The sequence below is a fragment of the Pleuronectes platessa genome, chromosome 9, assembly GCF_947347685.1.
Source record: "Pleuronectes platessa chromosome 9, fPlePla1.1, whole genome shotgun sequence".
Classification (NCBI taxonomy): domain Eukaryota; kingdom Metazoa; phylum Chordata; class Actinopteri; order Pleuronectiformes; family Pleuronectidae; genus Pleuronectes; species Pleuronectes platessa.
Window position 1 is genome coordinate 16,554,445 of NC_070634.1, and position 18,887 is coordinate 16,573,331.

The 18,887-nt window shown below is 41.1% G+C and overlaps 1 protein-coding gene across 1 annotated transcript; it reads left to right on the plus strand.

Annotated features, from left to right (window-relative positions):
* Nucleotides 1-33: 33 nt before the first annotated feature.
* On the plus strand, nucleotides 34-18,565 carry clcc1 (chloride channel CLIC-like 1). The gene is made up of 21 exons (XM_053430736.1): nucleotides 34-169; nucleotides 641-859; nucleotides 6,101-6,256; nucleotides 6,471-6,581; nucleotides 6,726-6,947; nucleotides 8,449-8,589; nucleotides 8,695-8,794; nucleotides 9,010-9,107; nucleotides 9,503-9,649; nucleotides 9,754-10,336; nucleotides 11,201-11,210; nucleotides 11,467-11,602; nucleotides 12,673-12,780; nucleotides 13,810-13,920; nucleotides 14,003-14,224; nucleotides 14,571-14,711; nucleotides 14,817-14,916; nucleotides 15,104-15,201; nucleotides 15,698-15,844; nucleotides 15,948-16,524; nucleotides 17,163-18,565. Exons 1-21 carry the CDS (start codon nucleotides 35-37, stop codon nucleotides 17,267-17,269), a joined length of 3,669 nt encoding a protein of 1,222 aa, XP_053286711.1. The 5' UTR covers nucleotide 34; the 3' UTR covers nucleotides 17,270-18,565.
* The last annotated feature ends 322 nt before the right edge of the window (nucleotides 18,566-18,887 follow it).

Sequence of the window (18,887 nt, forward strand, 5' to 3'; positions counted from 1 at the left end):
GACGGTTGGTTAGAGTCCTCTTCTCTCTGTCAGGATGCTGCTCGCTCTGCTGGTGTGTAGCCTGGTTCTGGTCTCTGCCGTGGGGCAGCAGGCGAACGATGACTGGGTCGACCCGTATGATATGCTCCACTACGACTCAACCACCAAGAGCATGAGGAAGCCCACTGAGGTGAGCTGCTGTTTATCTGGCTGCACTTGTATAATGTCCTGAATACCCTGAAGCTGTACTGATGTTTCTGGGATGACAACTGTAAGTTACCCAAAAAATAGTCACCTGCCCTTCTGACCGTCCTGTGGCAAGACACTGAATCCCTATGGCAAATTGAAAAGCTGCTTTCATTAAATCAGACAGGAATCACAGATATTCTGCTTCGGTTTTATTCAGATTGAAGAATAAAAGAAGAAGATCTCCCTCCACTCAGGTCAGCCAACATGCAACCCAGTGTTCAAAAGATTCCTAACCAGGCTCCTGAAGGAAATGCAAAAAGTGGGTTTGGTAGGTGTTTCTTTTAATGCTCTTTTTTAACATGAATCAAACCACAGTCTGCTTCAGTGATTAAATAGAAAGAAGTTGTAGTTTGCATAAAGTAAACAAACTAGGACATTCTCATATTAACTCACCTGTCCCTTTTCTCCCCAGCCCACTGACTCCTCAGACGCTTTCTATGATGCCAAAGTTGGAGTTTCTAAACAAGCCATCACAGAGATTCAGAAACTTCTGGATGGTGACGGGAGCTTTACAACCGGTACTCTAGACACTGCCGTCAGTCAGATACTAGTGGATCTTAAACGACATGACTATGAGGCCTGGAAGTGGCGTTTCGAGGACAGTTTTGGCGTGGAGCTGGACACACTAAAGGTGAGCTCATTCATTAATCTTTGACATGACAGCTCCCCACAGCTTTGAAAGGCTTCACTTACAGTTAGGTCCATAAATATTTGGACATTGACACAATTTTCATTATTTTGGCTCTGTACACCACCACAATGGATTTGAAATGACACAATCCAGATGAACGTTAAGTGCATATCTTCAGCTTTAATTTGAGGGTGTTTACATCCAAATCAGGTGAACGGTGTAGGAATTACAACACATTTTATATGTGGCCCTCCCTTTTTAAGGGACCAAAAGTAATTGGAGAAACTAACATAATCATAAATGTAATTGTCACTTTTAATACTTGGTTGCAAATCCTTTGCAGTCAATGACAGCCTGAAGTCTGGAACCCATAGACATCACCAGACAATGGGTTCCCGGTGATGCTCTGCCAGGCCTCTACTGCAACTGTCTTTAGTTCCTGCTTGTTCTTGGGGCATTTTCCCTTTAGTTTTGTCTTCAGCAAGTGAAATGCATGCTCAATTGGATTCAGGCAAGGTGATTGACTTGGGCATAGCATAACATTCCACTTCTTTGCCTTAAAAATTATTTGGTTTCTTTTGCAATATGCTTCGGGTCATTGTCCATCTGCACTGTGAAGCGCAGTCCAATGGGTTCTGAAGCATTTGGCTGAATATGAGCAGATAATATTGCACAAAACACTTAAGAATTCATCCTACTGCTTTTGTCAGCAGTCACATCATCAATAAATACAAGGGAACCAGTACCATTGGCAGCCATACATGCACGCGCCATAACACTACGTCCACCATGCTTCACTGATGAGATGGTATGCTTTGGATCATGAGTAGTTCCTTCCCTTCTCCATACTCTTCTCTTCCCATCATTCTTGTACAAGTTGATCTTTGTCTCATCTGTCCATAGAATGTTGTTCCAGAACTGTACAGGCTCTTTTAAATGTCGTTTGGCAAACTCCAATCTGGTCTTCCTGTTTTTGAGGCTCACCAATGGTTTACATCTTGTGGTGAACCCTCTGTATTTGCTCTGGTGAAGTCTTCTCTTGATTGTTGACTTTGACACAGAAACGCATACCTCCTGGAGAGTGTTCTTGATCTTGCCAACTGTTGTGAAGGGGTTTTTCTTCACAAGGGAAATAATTATTCTGTCATCCACCAAAGTTGTTTTCCCTGGTCTTCCGGGTCTTTGGCTGAGCAGCCAATTGTCCAATTACTTTTGGTCCCTTAAAAAGGGGGGTGCCACATATAAAATGTGTTGTAATTCCTACACCGTTCACTTGATTTGGATGTTAATACCCTCAAATTAAAGCTGAAAGTCTGCCCTTAAAGCACATATTGATTGTTTCATTCAAAATCCATTGTGGTGGTGTACAGAGCCAAAATGGTGAAAATTGTGTCAATGTCCAAATATTTATGGACCTAACTGTATGTGCTATCTATGAAAAAACACAGAGTGTCACTTCAGCTGTGACAGTTACCGCCTTGCCACATTCCCACGGTCATGTGATGCCTATGATTGAGCTCATTACCATCATCACCGCAATTTTTTCCCATTCCCATTTTCAGAGAGAGAGAGAAAGAGAGAGAGAGAGAGAGAGAGAGAGAGAGAGAGAGAGAGAGAGAGAGAGAGAGAGAGAGAGAGAGAGAGAGAGAGACCTTACCGTCAAAGTTCTAACTGTCACTATTTCAGATTAAATTCAAACTAAGGCTTGTATTGCAAATGTTAGAACCTTGTTTATGCAGAGAGGAAATGTACAGCCTTAAAGTCTGGTGCACACTAGTTAACGTTTAGTAAATGCACCTGAAGCTGAAATACAGATCTTACTTGTATTGTAACATTAAAGCAGATTTTTCAGATAGTTATCACAGTGATCATACAAGATAAATTGACTGCAGTTCTTTCTGCTTTTCTTCCAGATCGGGCTGTGTGTTCTGGTCATGATGGCCATCATCTGCACGCAGCTGTGGTCGACCGTGTACGGGTTCATGGAGTTCCCTTGACTCTTTGCTGTCTGTCTGATTTTTGTCCAGTGGTTTTACTTGTTGGTTTGGTGATAGCTGTTGTAACTTTTGTTGTTTTGTTAGTAAACTGTGAACACTGTGTTTAAACTATGGGCTCTGTAACCAGAGATGTTTTTCCTTTCCTTTTTCCTCATCAGTATAGTTGTAACAAGTAACAGAGAATTTGAATTCCAGTGCCTGTGAGTAAATTGAAGTTATCATTTAGTTTTTAAATTCTATCACCATTTATGGATCTGTGGTTGATACATAAATACATAATACGATACTACAACACTCAGTTCATTAAGGTCATTAAGGTCCAGAGACAGTTGGACTCTTTTCTTGTATCAACGTTTAGAAGAGAAGAAGCTGAACATTGAAGAATTTACATTTTTCATGTTGATTTTGCCATATTTGTCCCCGATTTTGAAATGAAAACTATTTTAAAGTATAAAATAATTATACAAAACAAATGTCTGGGATTAATTTTTGCTTTGCTTAGCATCAGTGCTATAATTCATGCCCATTCACATACACACGCATCAATTTGGAAAGAACAGGACAACATCCATTTTAACGGACACAACCTGAAGTATATCCACTTATGTCACTTATTTATATTCACTAATATTAAACTCAAATTTTTCTTCTTATGTGATAATCAGCCTGTTCTTCTTTGGTGTTTCTCACGCAGTGTGACTTACAGTTTGTTCAATATGATCAAGGATTATTTTGAGCGTTGACCCCAATCTCTCAAATATGACAACAGCTACACAAACTCTTAATAAATAATTACTCAGTATTTCTATTTTCAACCGTCTTACATATTTTGTAGCAGCACATTTTTGTCCACATTTAATTTTGAAAAAATAAAATAAATACTTTCCCCATTGCAATTTCTATCTAGGTGGTATTAAGATGGCTTTGAAACAGCATTTAGGTTTTCATGCTGGAATATAAAATGTAATCAGAATAATACTGCTACTTCTACTACTACTACTGCTACAACTGATAATAATGATTATGCTGATCATATTAGGGATGAAAATAGTATCAATAATAATACCAACATAAATACTACTGCTACTACTACTCCTAAAACCAATAATAATAATGATTACACTGATAATATTGGTAGTTATAATAGTATCAATAATAATATTAACATGAATAATACTATAGTCACTACGGAATCATATTGCATTAACTTAAAAAAAAATAAAGAAAAGCTCAGTTTTTCTGAGATAAATATCTCAATTTAGGGGGGGGGGGGGGGGGGGGAACTCTGTAAAAGAAAGTCCTGCCTAAGGTTATTATTGTGTGCCCTCTTTATGTGGGTGCACCTTCACAGCAAATGGAAGTTGTCAATTTGATCTGTTAACTGTATCTTTGATTACATTTTGCTTGTAATTCTTGTACTTTGTATCTATTTGTATTACATTTTTATATAGAATACATGTATACTTTCACATCACATGTATTCTGTTTTTGTCTTCAACAAAGTAGTCGCTGTCCAAGTAAAATAAATATACAAAGGTAAACAAGTGTCTCCCTTGACTAAATACATTTCCTGAAGCCTCTGCGGTGTGTGTTCTCTTCTTGGTCTACGGTTGAAACTGTCGTATGGCGCTCACTTCAGTTGTAGTTGTAGATGAGCAGTTGTTGTGAACAGCAGGTTGACATTTCTTTACACTAACGTGTGTTTGTGAGGCTCAGTGTGAGTCAGTGTTTAATTTTTTGTTTAATTTCATCTTTCACTCGGAGTCTTCACGCGAAAGTAGCGGTAGTCAGGTGAGTGTTTACTGGTTTCACTTTAGTCCAGCTAACTAAAAAACACTGGTTTAGGTAAAGGAGTGTTTGGTTTAAGGCAGTGATTCTCAAACTGTGGTGCGCGCCCCTCTGTTGGTGCTCAGAGGCAGGTGGGCCGCCGGTGCGCTACCGGGAGGGGGAAATGTGAGGCGGATCTAATGTTTTGACATCCGCGTCTCGTAAACAGTGGAACAGGAAACAAATCGTTCTTTCGCCGTAGCCAGGGGTCGGCAACCCGCGGCTCTGCAGCGGCTCCCTGTACAGTGTTGTGCATGTTGCTCATATTTTTCGCGTACAGTGAACTCACGTTCACGTTAATTTTTATTGATCATCATCGTATCAGGCCAGCATGAAATACCAGGAACGGGAAATGTGTGTGTGTGTGCTACCATACAGATCACACACTCACGCACACACACACACACGCACACACACACACACACACACACACACACACACACACACACACACACACACACACACACACACACACACACACACACACACACACACACACACAGGCCCCGGGGCCTCGGCCCCAATCATTCGCTCAGAGACCCACACAGTGAGATCAGAGCTCGTTCCCGTGAAGCAGCTGGTCAGTGACAAACAAAATATAGTGTTCAGAAACCAAGTTGAAAAAAAAGTACCTTGAAGCCTGTCCTGCTCCTGGGTTCACAGTGAATGAAGGAGGACATGATGGGAGACCAGTGTGGATTTTAGGTCTGAAAACTCTGGCAGCTGACAGTATGAGATCCAACCAATTAAGAAGACATTTAGAAACATTACACCCCATTGAACACAGACACATGCATGTGTTCTTTTTGGTTGAGCTTCATCATCGTTGTAGCAGAGTCATTATAATTTAATAAATGTTTTCTCTATTTTTTAAAAAGTACAAACTGATGGAGGAATGTAGTGATGTCAAAATAAGTACTTAAATTAAGTTGAATTTAAGCAAAGTTATTTCCTTATTCTTTGAAAAAAGTGGCAAATGTCAAAAAAGTTGTTTGAAAAAGGGTTTTTATTCGCAAATCAGAAATTCCTGAAAGTTGGGTGAATTTAATGTTCATGTGTATTGTATGTAAAGACACATGTTAAACTTGTCCCATTTTGTCAGAATTTTGTTGGTGCACAGGAGCGGGTGGGGCATGAAAAATATTCTAGCTCCAAAGTGGGGAATGACAGAACAGGTTTGAGAACCACTGGTTTAAGGAGTGGTTAGAGGAGTGATTATATATAGGGGTTACTGGATTAAAAGAGTGGTTACTTAGAGGAGTGGCTAGTTATAGGGGTAGTGGGTTGAAGGAGGGTTTATTTATAGGGGTAGTGGGTTAAACGAGTGGTTAGTTAGAGGAGTGATTAGTTAAATAAATGGTCTGTTAAATAAGCGGTTGGTTAAATAAGTGGTTGGTTAAAGCAGACGGTTGGTTAGAGTCCTCGTCTCTCTGTCAGGATGCTGCTCGCTCTGCTGGTGTGTAGCCTGGTTCTGGTCTCTGCCGTGGGGCAGCAGGCGAACGATGACTGGGTCGACCCGTATGATATGCTCCACTACGACTCAACCACCAAGAGCATGAGGAAGCCCACTGAGGTGAGCGGTTGTTTATCTGGCTGCATGTATATTGTCCTGAATACTCTGAAGCTGTACTGATGTTTCTGGGATGACAACTGTAAGTTAACTCAAAAATAATCACCTGCCCTTCTGACCTTGCTGTAGCAAGACACTGAATCCCTATGGCAAATGGAAAAGCTGCTTTCATTAAATCAGACAGGAATCACAGATATTCTGCTTCGGTTTTATTCAGATTGAAGAACAAAAGAAGAAGATCTCCCTCCACTCAGGTCAGCCAACATGCAACCCAGTGTTCAAGAGATTCCTCAACAGGCTCTTGAAGGAAATGCAAAAAGTGGGTTTGGTAGGTGTTTCTTTTAATGCTCTTTTTTAACATTAATCAAACCACAGTCTGCTTCAGTGATTAAATAGAAAGAAGTTGTAGTTTGCATAAAGTAAACAAACCAGGACATTCTCATTTTAACTCACCTGTCCCTTTTCTCCCCAGCCCACTGACTCCTCAGACGCTTTCTATGATGCCAAAGTTGGAGTTTCTAAACAAGCCATCACAGAGATTCAGAAACTTCTGGATGGTGACGGGAGCTTTACAACTGGTACTCTAGACACTGCCGTCAGTCAGATACTAGTGGATCTCAAACCACATGACTATGATGCCTGTAAGGGGCGTTTCGAGGACAGTTTTGGCGTGGAGCTGGACACACTATTAATGGTGAGCTCATTCTGATCTTTGACATGACAGCTCCCCACAGCTTTGAAAGGCTTCACTTATGTGCTATCTATGAAAAAACACAGAGTGTCACTACAGCTGTGACGGTTATCCCCTTGCCACAATCCCACGGTCATGTGATGCCTTCGATTGACCTCACTACCATCATCACCGCAATTCTTTCTCATTTTCTGCTGGTGAAAGTTACAGGAACGCAGAGTTTTTCCTCACCGAAAATTAATCTGCTTCAGCACGACGGAGTGGTGTGTGTTCCAGGATGATGAGATCAACACGTACACAGACGCGGTCATCTGCTACATCAGCAAATGCATCGATGACGTAGTACCCAGGATTTCTGTACAAACATTTCCAAACCAGAAGCCCTGGATTAATGTTGACGTCCATGCTAAACTCAAAGCACGGACTGTTGCCTACATCTCAGGGGATCTGGAGGACTACAGGAAGTCCAGGTACGCGCTCCGGAATGCTATTAGCAACATCTGTGAGAATGCTGTTCATCGACTACAGTTCAGCATTCAACACCATCGTGCCCCTGAAGCTCTTCACCAAACTCAGAGACCTTGGGCTCAACATCGCCCTCCGTGAGTGGATCCTGAGCTTCCTGACGGGCAGACCACAGGCGGTGCGGATCGGCAGCACCACATCCTCCACCCTGACTCTCAACACCGGTGCCCCCCAGGGCTGCGTGCTCAGTCCTCTGCTGTACTCCCTGTTCACGCATGACTGCGTGGCCACCCACAGATCCAACACCATCGTTAAGTTTGCTGATGACACCACTGTCATAGGCCTGATCACCGGCGACGATGAGAAGGCCTACAGAGAGGAGGTCAGAGCCCTGACATCTTGGTGCCAGGACAACAACCTCCATCTCAACGTCAGCAAAACGAAGGAGCTGATCGTGGACTACAGGAAGAGACTAGGAGTGGAACACGCCCCCCACTTCATCAACAAGACCACGGTGGAGCGAGTCAGCAGCTTCAGGTTCCTCGGGGTCCACATCACTGATGACCTGACCTGGATCCATCACACAGACTCCATCAGGAAGACGGCCAGGCAGCGACTCTTCTTCCTCCGCAGGCTGCGGAAGCTCCAAATGGACTCCAGGATTCTCTGCAACTTCTCTGCAATTTTCTCTTCATCTGTTAATATATATATATTATATTTAGATATAAATTTATTAAATTTTATACTATTTATATATAAAAAATGTTTGGTTGTAATTACTTGAGCATTGTTAGAAGAGAGCCTATGACTCAAGCATTTCATTGCCAGCGACTGCTTTAATGTTATTGTTGTGCATTTGACAATAAAAAATCGTGAAATCTGGAAATCTTAATGTCTGGTGCACACTACATAACTTTTAGAAAATCCACCTGAAATACAGATCTTACTTGTATTGTAACATGAAAGCAGATTTTACAGATAGATATCACAGTGATCATACAAGATAAATTGACTGCAGTTCTTTCTGCTTTTCTTCCAGATCGGGCTGTGTGTTCTGGTCATGATGCTCATCATCTGCACACGGCTGTGGTCGACCGTGTCAAAGTTTGTGCTGTTCACTGGATTCTTTGCTGTCTGCTTCGCTGTCAGTATTGTCTGGAGTTGGCTTTACCTGTATAAGGTGAGGAGCTCCTTCAGTTCCATTGCTGTGGTTGCAGCTGTTACTCATTGTTTGTTTTTTAAGACTATTCAGAGCTTTTAATGCCATTACATTGTTTTTGTCCAGATCGCCTTAGCTGAGCACCATTACAACCTGGCGAAGATGGACAGTGTAAGGGAAAAATGCACTGGCATGAAGAAAATTGACTGGAGTGACAGTTTAAAAGGTAGGTTAATAACAAGAGGAACATGTGTCATAGGTGTTCGTAAAAAACATATTCACAAAAATGTTCAGCTTTGTATAAATTTTCTTTTATGTTTTACAAAGTATGTTTAAAAGAATAAAATCCCAATTCTTAGAGTTTTGGCTGAGCTATAATGCAGACTGACCTCCCTCTCAGCTGCTGTAACACACTGACTCACTGGATGTTTTTTCTTGCAGAGTGGTACAGAACCACCTGGACTCTTCAGGACGACCCCTGTAAGATTTACTACAATCTCCTGTTTGTCGACCCCATTCTGCTGGTACCTCCAAGCAAGGTAGGTCCAGATGCTGTGTCAGCTCAGACTTCATTGTCTTATTTTTCAGCTTTTTGGCCTCTAGTGAAGTATGTTGTATACATTTTGTACCATTCAACACTTCTGTCCTCCTGAGTCCTGACTTAACTATTTCTAAAATCTATGTTTGTTTTCAATGTTTATATTTGTGTGCAATTTTCCCCCTCACCACTAGTCAAGATGCTGTCAGGTCAGACTTCATTGACCCGACATAGTTGAGACAATTCCTATTAATTATTATTTTCAAGATATCCATACGTAGAAGAACCAAAGTGTTGCATTTCTGCATTAAAAGTCATATTTTTCAGCTTTTAGGCCTCTAGTGAAGTGTGTTGTATCCCTTGTCCCTTACACTTTCAACCTCCCTCTCTGTGTAGGCCATCTCCTTTACCATCACAACTTTCATCACAGAGCCAATGAAGCACATTGGCCAGGGGATCAGTGAGTTTCTTCGGGCCCTCCTCAAAGATCTACCCGTTACCCTGCAGATCCCTGTTCTGGTCACAATTGTTCTCGTCATGGTGGTAAAGACAGTCTAATAAATTATCTCTGACACATGAGTAACGTAATATATAAAATCTGATTATATTTCACTATATATTGGAGTATTCATGTTAATCCTCTGCAGGTATTCGTGTATGTCAGTGTGCCGGCGGCCTTCATGCATGGCATCACTGCACCTCTACGCCAACAGGGTCCACCTCCTCCTGAGCTCCAACAACCACAACAGGAGCCTCAGACTCAAATCCATGGGGTCGCTGACCTTGACCCTTTAGCAGTTAGGGATACACACCAGCAAGGTCCAAGGCAGCAAGCCGATGATGGCAGGGCACACAGGAATCCGGTTCGTCAGCGGCATTCCAACAGACCCATTGAGAAGAAGGCCCGGGTGGTTGTGGAGACACTGCAATCAGCTGCCCGCAGTGAGGATGAGACAGACACTGAGCAACAGGAGGGAAGACGTGAGGCGGAGCAGAGTCTGACCGAGGAGTCAGATGCAGAAAACCAAGTGGAGAACAAAGAGGAGCCCGAAGAAGCAGGTGCCAACAGTGATGCTGCTCATACAGCCCAAGCAAAAACCAAAACCACGCCCAAGGCCAAACCTATGAGAGTCAGTGAGAATCGTACCAAGGACCAACACAGTGGAGACGATGCGGCACCTAAATCTCAAACGGCAGGAAATCCGCCTTCACATACTGATGTCAAGGGGAGTTCTTCCAAAAAAAAAAAAAAAACATCTAAATATCACACTTGAGACATATGATAGTGATTCTTAACTGGGACTTAACGTCATACTGTTTGTTTTTAATGCTTCAGCATCGCGCATTCATTAAATGGATGGAGAATATTTACATGCTTTATACATTGGTAAATGAGTATTTATTTGCTAGATCAAGGATTATTGTCCAGTGGTTTTACTTGTTGGTTTGGTGATAGCTGTTGTAGCTTTTGTTGTTTTGTTATTAAACTGTGAACACTGTGTATACACTATGGGCTCTGTAACCAGAGATGTTTTTCCTTAACTTTTTCCTCATCAGTATAGTTGTAACACGTAACAGAGAATTTGAATTCAAGTGCCTGTGAGTAAATTGTAGTTATCATTTAGTTGTGTCCCTCTTTATGTGGCTGCACCTTCACAGAAAATGGAAGTTGTCTATTCGATCAGTTAACTGTATCTTTGATTAGATTTTGCTTGTAATTTTTGTACTTTGCATCTATTTGAATTAAATTGTTATATAGAATACATCTATACTTTCACCTCACATGTATTCTGTTAAGTTTTTGTCTTCAACAAAATAATCACTGTCCCAGGAAAATAAATATATAAACGTAAAAAAGTGTCTCCCTTGACTGACTACATTTCCCATGAGCCTCTGCGGTGTGCGTTCATTTCCGGGTTAAAGGTTGTACCTGTCGTATGGCGCTCGCTTGTAGCTGTAACGATGGGCATTTGTTGTGAACAGCAGGTGGAAAGTTATTTTACACTAACGTGTGTTTGTGAAGCTCAGTGTGAGTCAGTGTTTTGATTTTTAGTTTAATTTAATCTTTCACCCGGAGTCTTCACGCGGAAGTAGCGGGGGTCAGGTGAGTGTTTACTGGTTTCACTTTAGTCCAGCTGACCGTCCCCGTTAGCTAGCTAACTAAGTAACACTGGTTTAGTTAAATGAGTGTTTAGTTTAAAGAGTGGTTAGAGGAGTTATTATGTATAGGGGTTACTTGGTTAAACGAGTGGTTAGTTAGAAGAGTGATTAGTTAAAGGAGTGGTTCGTTAAAGAAATGGTCTGTTAAACGAGTGGTTAGTTAAGTGAGTGGTTAGCTAGATTCCTCTTCTCTCTGTCAGGATGCTGCTCGCTCTGCTGGTGTGTAGCCTGGTTCTGGTCTCTGCCGTGGGGCAGCAGGCGAACGATGACTGGGTCGACCCGTATGATATGCTCCACTACGACTCAACCACCAAGAGCATGAGGAAGCCCACTGAGGTGAGCTGTTGTTTATCTGAGTTCAGTAAAGTTGGACAGATATTCACAGATTCGGACTTCCCGGATCAATAAGTCATAAGCGAAATGTTGTTAAAGCACAAACGCTGCATAATTCCCACCGTAGTAATCTGGACAACGGGCTACAGGCCAGCTTTCATCAATATGACCAGTCCTCCGTGATGGACACAGAACATTGGTGTCTGGACACATTGTACAGCTTGCTGTGAAACGAGTGCGCAGGGACCGTCTACAAAGTGCAACACCGAAAAGAGATATTACAATAATATTCCATAACTTCACTGATATATTGTATATTCTCACCAAATCATGTCACAGGTCCAGTGAGTCCTGCTGACTATGCCACAGTTCAAAGTTTCAAAAAATTTCATTTATCATAATTTTTGGAAATATCTTTAATGAAGATTATTCAATAACTTCACTGTTATACTGAAAATGTTCAGTTTAGGAAAAAGTGATTTAGCATAAGTTTTGGAAATATTTATTATGAATATTATTCATAACTTCGGTCTATTACTGTATAGTGTCACCAAAATTATGTCACAGATCCAGGGTCTCATGCTGGCTATGCTGCAGTACTAAGTTTTGGATTTTTTTTTATTTTTTATATAATTTGGGAAATATTAAAAATGAATATTATTAAATTACTTCACTGTAATAATGTATATGCTCACAAAAATGACGTCATAGGTCCAGGGAGGCCTGCTGGCTATGTTACAGCACTAAAGTTTGGAAAAAATTATTGAGAATAAGTTTGGGAAATATTAATAATGGAAAATATTAACTTCAGTCTAATAATGTATATTCTCACCAAAATCATGTCACTGGTCCAGGGAGTCCGGTTGGCTATGCCACAGTACTAACTTTGGGAAAAAGTGATTATGTATAATTTTGGGAAATAATTATTGTAAAAACTGATCTCTGAATATCTTTCCAACTTTACTCAACTGTTTATCTGGCTGCACATTTCTATTGTCCTGAATACCCTGAAGCCGATCTGATGTTTCTGTGATGACACCAGTAACATGTTGTTATGTGTCTGTACCCTGCAGCCAGCTCACTATGATAACGTGGCAACCAAGAGAAGGGAGTACACAGAGGACCCCAGTCAGGCCGAGCTGGTCACGTTCAAAAGTCAAGTAGTGGATCTACAGAAGAAGGTGGCTGTTTTTTTTGTCATTAAACAACATGAATCAAATGCTGTTGCCCAAAATGCAACAAAATGCTTAAACTTTAGGTTACTTATTCCCATGTTACCCGCATTGTCTATAAAGATGGATGACATCAGAGCCCCCAAGGTGAAGCTGCCTGCAGTATAGCTCATTAATGACAGCTGAGAATGACTCACAATTGGACAAGACAAAACACAAAACAACCAGCATACAAATTAAAAGTGTTGCTTTAAATCGATCTTTAAAATCACCGAAAGTTAAAGTAACTTATTCAGCATATGGCCCCTGTTGGAGCTATGTACTGTTTTCTATATTGTTAAATAGTTAATCATTTGATTTGTTTCTTTTTTTTGTTTAAAGAGTATTATTGCTTTTAGAATGATTACTTTAATTATATTTAGTAAGTTTTGTTAGTTATTGCTTTTGTTTTGAAGGTACTAGGCACCAGGATGGGTTTATGGTTTTTCACCAAGGCAAGAGAGACAGCAGACGCCTTTTGTTTGCTTGTTTGTTTGCAAAATGGTGAAATGAACCACACAAAATGTGACGTGTGCCTGGACAATGGACTCATTCAATAAGATTAACTCCTCAGTTGCCTAGGTTTGACTTTTTACTCTTTTGCTTTTTTAAATTAAGTAAACAATACAATTCACCACTATAGGCCCCATAGAAAGAAAGATGGACGACATGACAGCTCCCCAAAAGTAAAGCCAAAGCATTTTGGTGGCTGTTGGCTGCAGAGTAGTTCATAAATCCCTTGCACCAGATGAACCAATCTAACAAGTACAGCTCACAGACAATGGTCAGTCATTTTAGGTCTTATCAGACTGATGTCTGTTCAAGTGCTATTGTGTGTATCGGTGGGACCTCGCTAACACAACTGCAAGTTACCTAAACAATAATCACCTGCCCTTCTGACCGTCCTGTGGCAAGACACTGAATCCCTATCGCAAATGGAAAATCTGCTTTCATTAAATTAGACAGGCATCACAGATATTCTGCTTCGGTTTTATTCAGATTGAAGAACAAAAGAAGAAGATCTCACTCCTCTCAGGTCAGCCGACATGCAACCCAGTGTTCAAGAGATTCCTAACCAGGCTCCTGAAGGAAATGCAAAAAGTTGGTTTGGTAGGTGTTTCTTTTAATGCTCTTTTTTAACATTAAACAAACCACATTCTGCTTTTAACTCACCTGTCCCTTTTCTCCCCAGCCCACTGACTCCTCAGACGCTTTCTATGATGCCAAAGTTGGAGTTTCTAAACAAGCCATCACAGAGATTCAGACACTTCTGGATGGTGACGGGAGCTTTACAACTGGTACTCTAGACACCGCCGTCAGTCAGATACTAGTGGATCTTAAACGACATGACTATGAGGCCTGGAAGTGGCGTTTCGAGGACAGTTTTGGCGTGGAGCTGGACACACTATTAAAGGTGAGCTCATTCATTCATCTTTGACATGACAGCTCCCCACAGCTTGGAAAGGCTACACTTATGTGCCATCTATGAAAAAACACAGAGTGTCACTACAGCTGTGACGGTTATCACCTTGCCACAATCCCACGGTCATGTGATCCCTTTGATTGAGCTCATTACCATCATCAGCGCAATCATTTCCCATTTTCTGCTGGTGAAAGTTACAGGAATGCATATGCAGAGTTTTTCCTCACCGAAAATGATGCAGGGGTGACACTGAGCTGTCTGCCGGCCATTTCACAGAGCGTTATCACAGTGATCATACAAGATAAATTGACAGCAGTTCTTTCTGCTTTTCTTCCAGATCGGGCTGTGTGTTCTGGTAATGATGCTCATCATCTGCACGCAGCTGTGGTCGACGGTGTCCTGGTTCGTGCAGTTCACTCGACTCTTTGCTGTCTGCTTTGCTGTCAGTATTGTCTGGAACTGGTTTTACCTGTATAAGGTGAGGAGCTCCTTCAGTTCCATTGCTGTGGTTGCAGCTGTTACTCATCGTTTGTTTTTTAAGACTATTCAGATCTTTTAATGCCATTACATTGTTTTTGTCCAGATCGCCTTTGCTGAGCGCCAAAACAACCTGGTGAAGATGGAAAGTGTAAATGAGAAGTGCACCGGCATGAAGAAAATTTACTGGAGCGACAGTTTAAAAGGTAGGTTGATAACAAGAGGAACATGTGTCATAGGTGTTCTTAAAAAACACATTTCTTGTATGTTTTACAACGTATGTTTTAAAGAATAATATCAAAAATCTTTTTAGTTTTTGCTGAGCTATAATGCAGACTGACCTCCCTCTCAGCTGCTGTAACACACTGACTCACTGGATGTTTTTTCTTGCAGAGTGGTACAGAAGCACCTGGACTCTTCAGGACGACCCCTGTAAGAGTTACTATGAACATCTCATTGTTGACCCCATTCTGCTGGTACCTCCAAGCAAGGTAGGTCCAGATAAGGGGTGGCAATTGGCAAAAATGTGACGATTTGATAGTATAGATATATTTGGGCCATGATTACTATATCTCCTGCAGTGGAGAACAGCCTTTCAGCAGAAACACTAGTGCCTGGAATGCTCAGGTATCTTTAAACTCTGAAACTCTGAAACTCTCCTCGCCATGCTTTGCCAGCCAGGGGCTGTTATATATATATAATTAAATATTGCAAAAATTGTAAATAGAGTATTAACCAAACAAAATTGCAATACTGAACAGAATAATTTTTCCCCTCACCACTAGTCAAGATGCTGTCAGGTCAGACTTCATTGACCTGACATAGTTGAGACAATTCCTATTAATTATTATTTTCCAGACATCAATACGTAGAAGAACCAAAGTGTTGCATTTCTGCATTAAAAGTCTTATTTTTCAGCTTTTAGGCCTCTAGTGAAGTGTGTTGTATCCCTTGTCCCTTACACTTTCAACCTCCCTCTCTGTGTAGGCCATCTCCATGACCATCGCAACTTTCATCACAGAGCCAATGAAGCACATTGGCCAGGGGATCAGTGAGTTTCTTCGGGCCCTCCTCAAAGATCTACCCGTTACCCTGCAGATCCCTGTTCTCGTCACAATTGTTCTCATCATGGTGGTAAGACAATTTAATAAATTCTCTCCGACACATGAGTAGCACAATAGATAAAATCGGATTATATTTCACTATATATTGGAGTATTCATTTTAATCCTCTGCAGGTATTCGTGTATGTCAGTGTGCCGGCGGCCTTCATGCATGGCATCACTGCACCTCTACGCCGACGGGGTCCACCTCCTCCTGGGCTCCAACAACCACAACAGCAGCCTCAGGCTCAAATCCAGGGGGTTGTGGACCTAGACCCTTTAGCAGTTAGGGATACACACCAGCAAGGTCCAAGGCAGCCAGCCGATGATGGCAGGGCACACAGGAATCCGGTTCGTCAGCGGCATTCCAACAGACCCATTGAGAAGAAGGCCCGGGTGGTTGTGGAGACACTGCAATCAGCTGCCCGCAGTGAGGATGAGACAGACACTGAGCAACAGGAGGGAAGACGTGAGGCGGAGCAGAGTCTGACCGAGGAGTCAGATGCAGAAAACCAAGTGGAGAACAAAGAGGAGCCCGAAGAAGCAGCTGCCAACAGTGATGCTGCTCATACAGCCCAAGCAAAAACCAAAACCACGCCCAAGGCCAAACCTATGAGAGTCAGTGAGAATCGTACCAAGGACCAACACAGTGGAGACGATGCCGCACCCAAATCTCGACCAGCAGGAAATCCGCCTTCACATACTGATGTCAAGGGGAGTTCTTAAAAAAAAAAAAAAGAAAAAAAAAAAACTGTAAATATCACACTTGAGACATATGATAGTGTTTCTTAACTGGGACTTAACGCCATATTTGTTGTTTTTAAAGCTTCAGCATCACATGTTCACTAAATGGATGGAGAATATTTACATGCTCCATACATTGGTAGATTAGTATTTATTTACTAGATCTAGGATTATTGTCCAGTGGTTTTACTTGTTAGTTTGGTGATAGCTGTTCTAGCTTGTGTTGTTCTGTTAGTAAACTGTGAACACTGTATAAACTATGGGCTCTGTAACCAGAGATGTTTTTCCTTTCCTTTTTCCTCATCAGTATAGTTGTAACACGTAACAGAGAATTTGAATTCCAGTGCCTGTGAGTAAATTGAAGTTATCATTTAGTTTTTAGAATTCTATCACCATTTATGGACCTGTGGTTGAAGCAAATAATACATAATACGATACTACAAGAATGTTGGTTATTTCAGGCAGTGTCATACATGTAGGAAAACAAACCAGTAAGATACTTCATTGCTAAAAACCAATAATTTTATTTACTCAGTAAAATGTAAATTTCTTAATGTATCTCTTCCTGGTCGTTAAAAACTTTAACATTATATGTTTCTCCACTGCAGGACCATGAGGCCTCAGCAGGACACGGGACCTCCCCTGTGTCTGTGACACACGTTGAAACTCTGGGAGTTCCAGTTCAGGAGTCGTGCCCAGTGCCTGAGGAGTAGAGATTCACTCTGTTTAGTGACAGACAGTATTGAAATGTGCAGCAGCAACATTTTTAAGACCAGCCAATGTGGAACCACACCAGTAGTTACCAACGAACTTTATCTTGCTGATCTACAGTCAACCAAATGGGCCTTTCCTTGAGATGGAGCACCAACATGGTTTTGGTGAATCTTCTCATTATTTCATAATGATTTTGACAAAGTTCCTCAGTCAGAGACAGCGGCCAGATTTCAGTGTGTCTCAGTGCTAGTATTTTCCTATTTTGAATTTAAAGATTACAAAGTGTCACATAAAACCTGGCGGTGAAATCAATGCATAATGTGTTTAATCTGAGATATTTTTGTTGTCATTTATTGTTTTGCTGAATTAAGTTTTGGTGAGCAACAGTGATACCTTTTGTAGTTTCCTGTGAGAAACTGCGTGTGCAAAGCTTAGGCTGTAGATAAAGATGGATGACATGATGTCCTTCCACTGAAGAAAAATGAGGCTAAAATATCCTAGATACAGCCGCGGCCATTTTGCTCTTTCGGTGTGATTTGGAGTCCGTCTGTGTTTTCCAGGTCTCACTGATACACACTCGACCAAATCCAGAGTCAGTCTCAGTTTTCAATCTTGAGGTTTCCTCATCTTTGTATAGCTTCTGTCTTTATACACAGTCAAAGTGGGAGAGTATTGCTGATTGCTCTTTGTTGCATGTTCTGAATTTGTTTTAATAATGTATAATGCATCGTGTGACGAGTGGGAAACCTACAACTTGGTGAAAACAGGGAAGAAATAGCACAGATGAGAAGGGAGCTTTGTTTTTTTTCTTGTGCTGGAAATGATTGAGTTCTATCTGGCAGTGCCATTACAAAACAGAACATATCAGTGGTGTTTCTCTTAGTGATCAGGCTAAAGTCGGTTTACAGCAACTTGTGTTCAACACGTGTTCTTTCAGTCTTTATGTCCTCTGTCACAAGAAAGACAAAAAAATAACAATGTTAGTCTATGAAAACCATACAGCAGCTGCAGGTGACAGTTCATTTAAATCCGAATATACATATATCAAATTATTCTTTTGGAACATATGAAGTAAAGGGAAACATCTTGAATGCAGAGGAACATCTGGCCAACAGTGCTTCACAACCAACACTTCATTAGGGTACAGAGACAGTTGCAGTCAATTTATTGTGTCACTGTTAAGAAGAGAAGAAGCTGAACACTAAAGAATTTAAATTGTTCATGTTTTTGCCATATTTGTCCCCGATTTCGAAATGGAAACTATTCTGCAATATAAATTAATTACTAAAAACAAATGTCTGAAGAATTTTTGCTTTGCTTAGCATCACTTCTATAATTCATGCCCATTCACATACACGCGCATCAATTTGCAAAGAACAGGACAACATCCATTTTCCACTTTAAAGGACACAACCTGACGTATATCCACATATGTCACTTCAATATTAAACTCAAGTCTTTCTTCTTATGTGATAATCAGCCTGTTCTTTGTTGTTTCTCATGCCGTGTTATTCTGTCCGATTGTGTCAAGGGCACAATTCAGTTTGTTCAATATGATCAAGAATTATTTTGAGCTATGACCACAAAGCACAGCTACACAAACTCTTCATATATAAT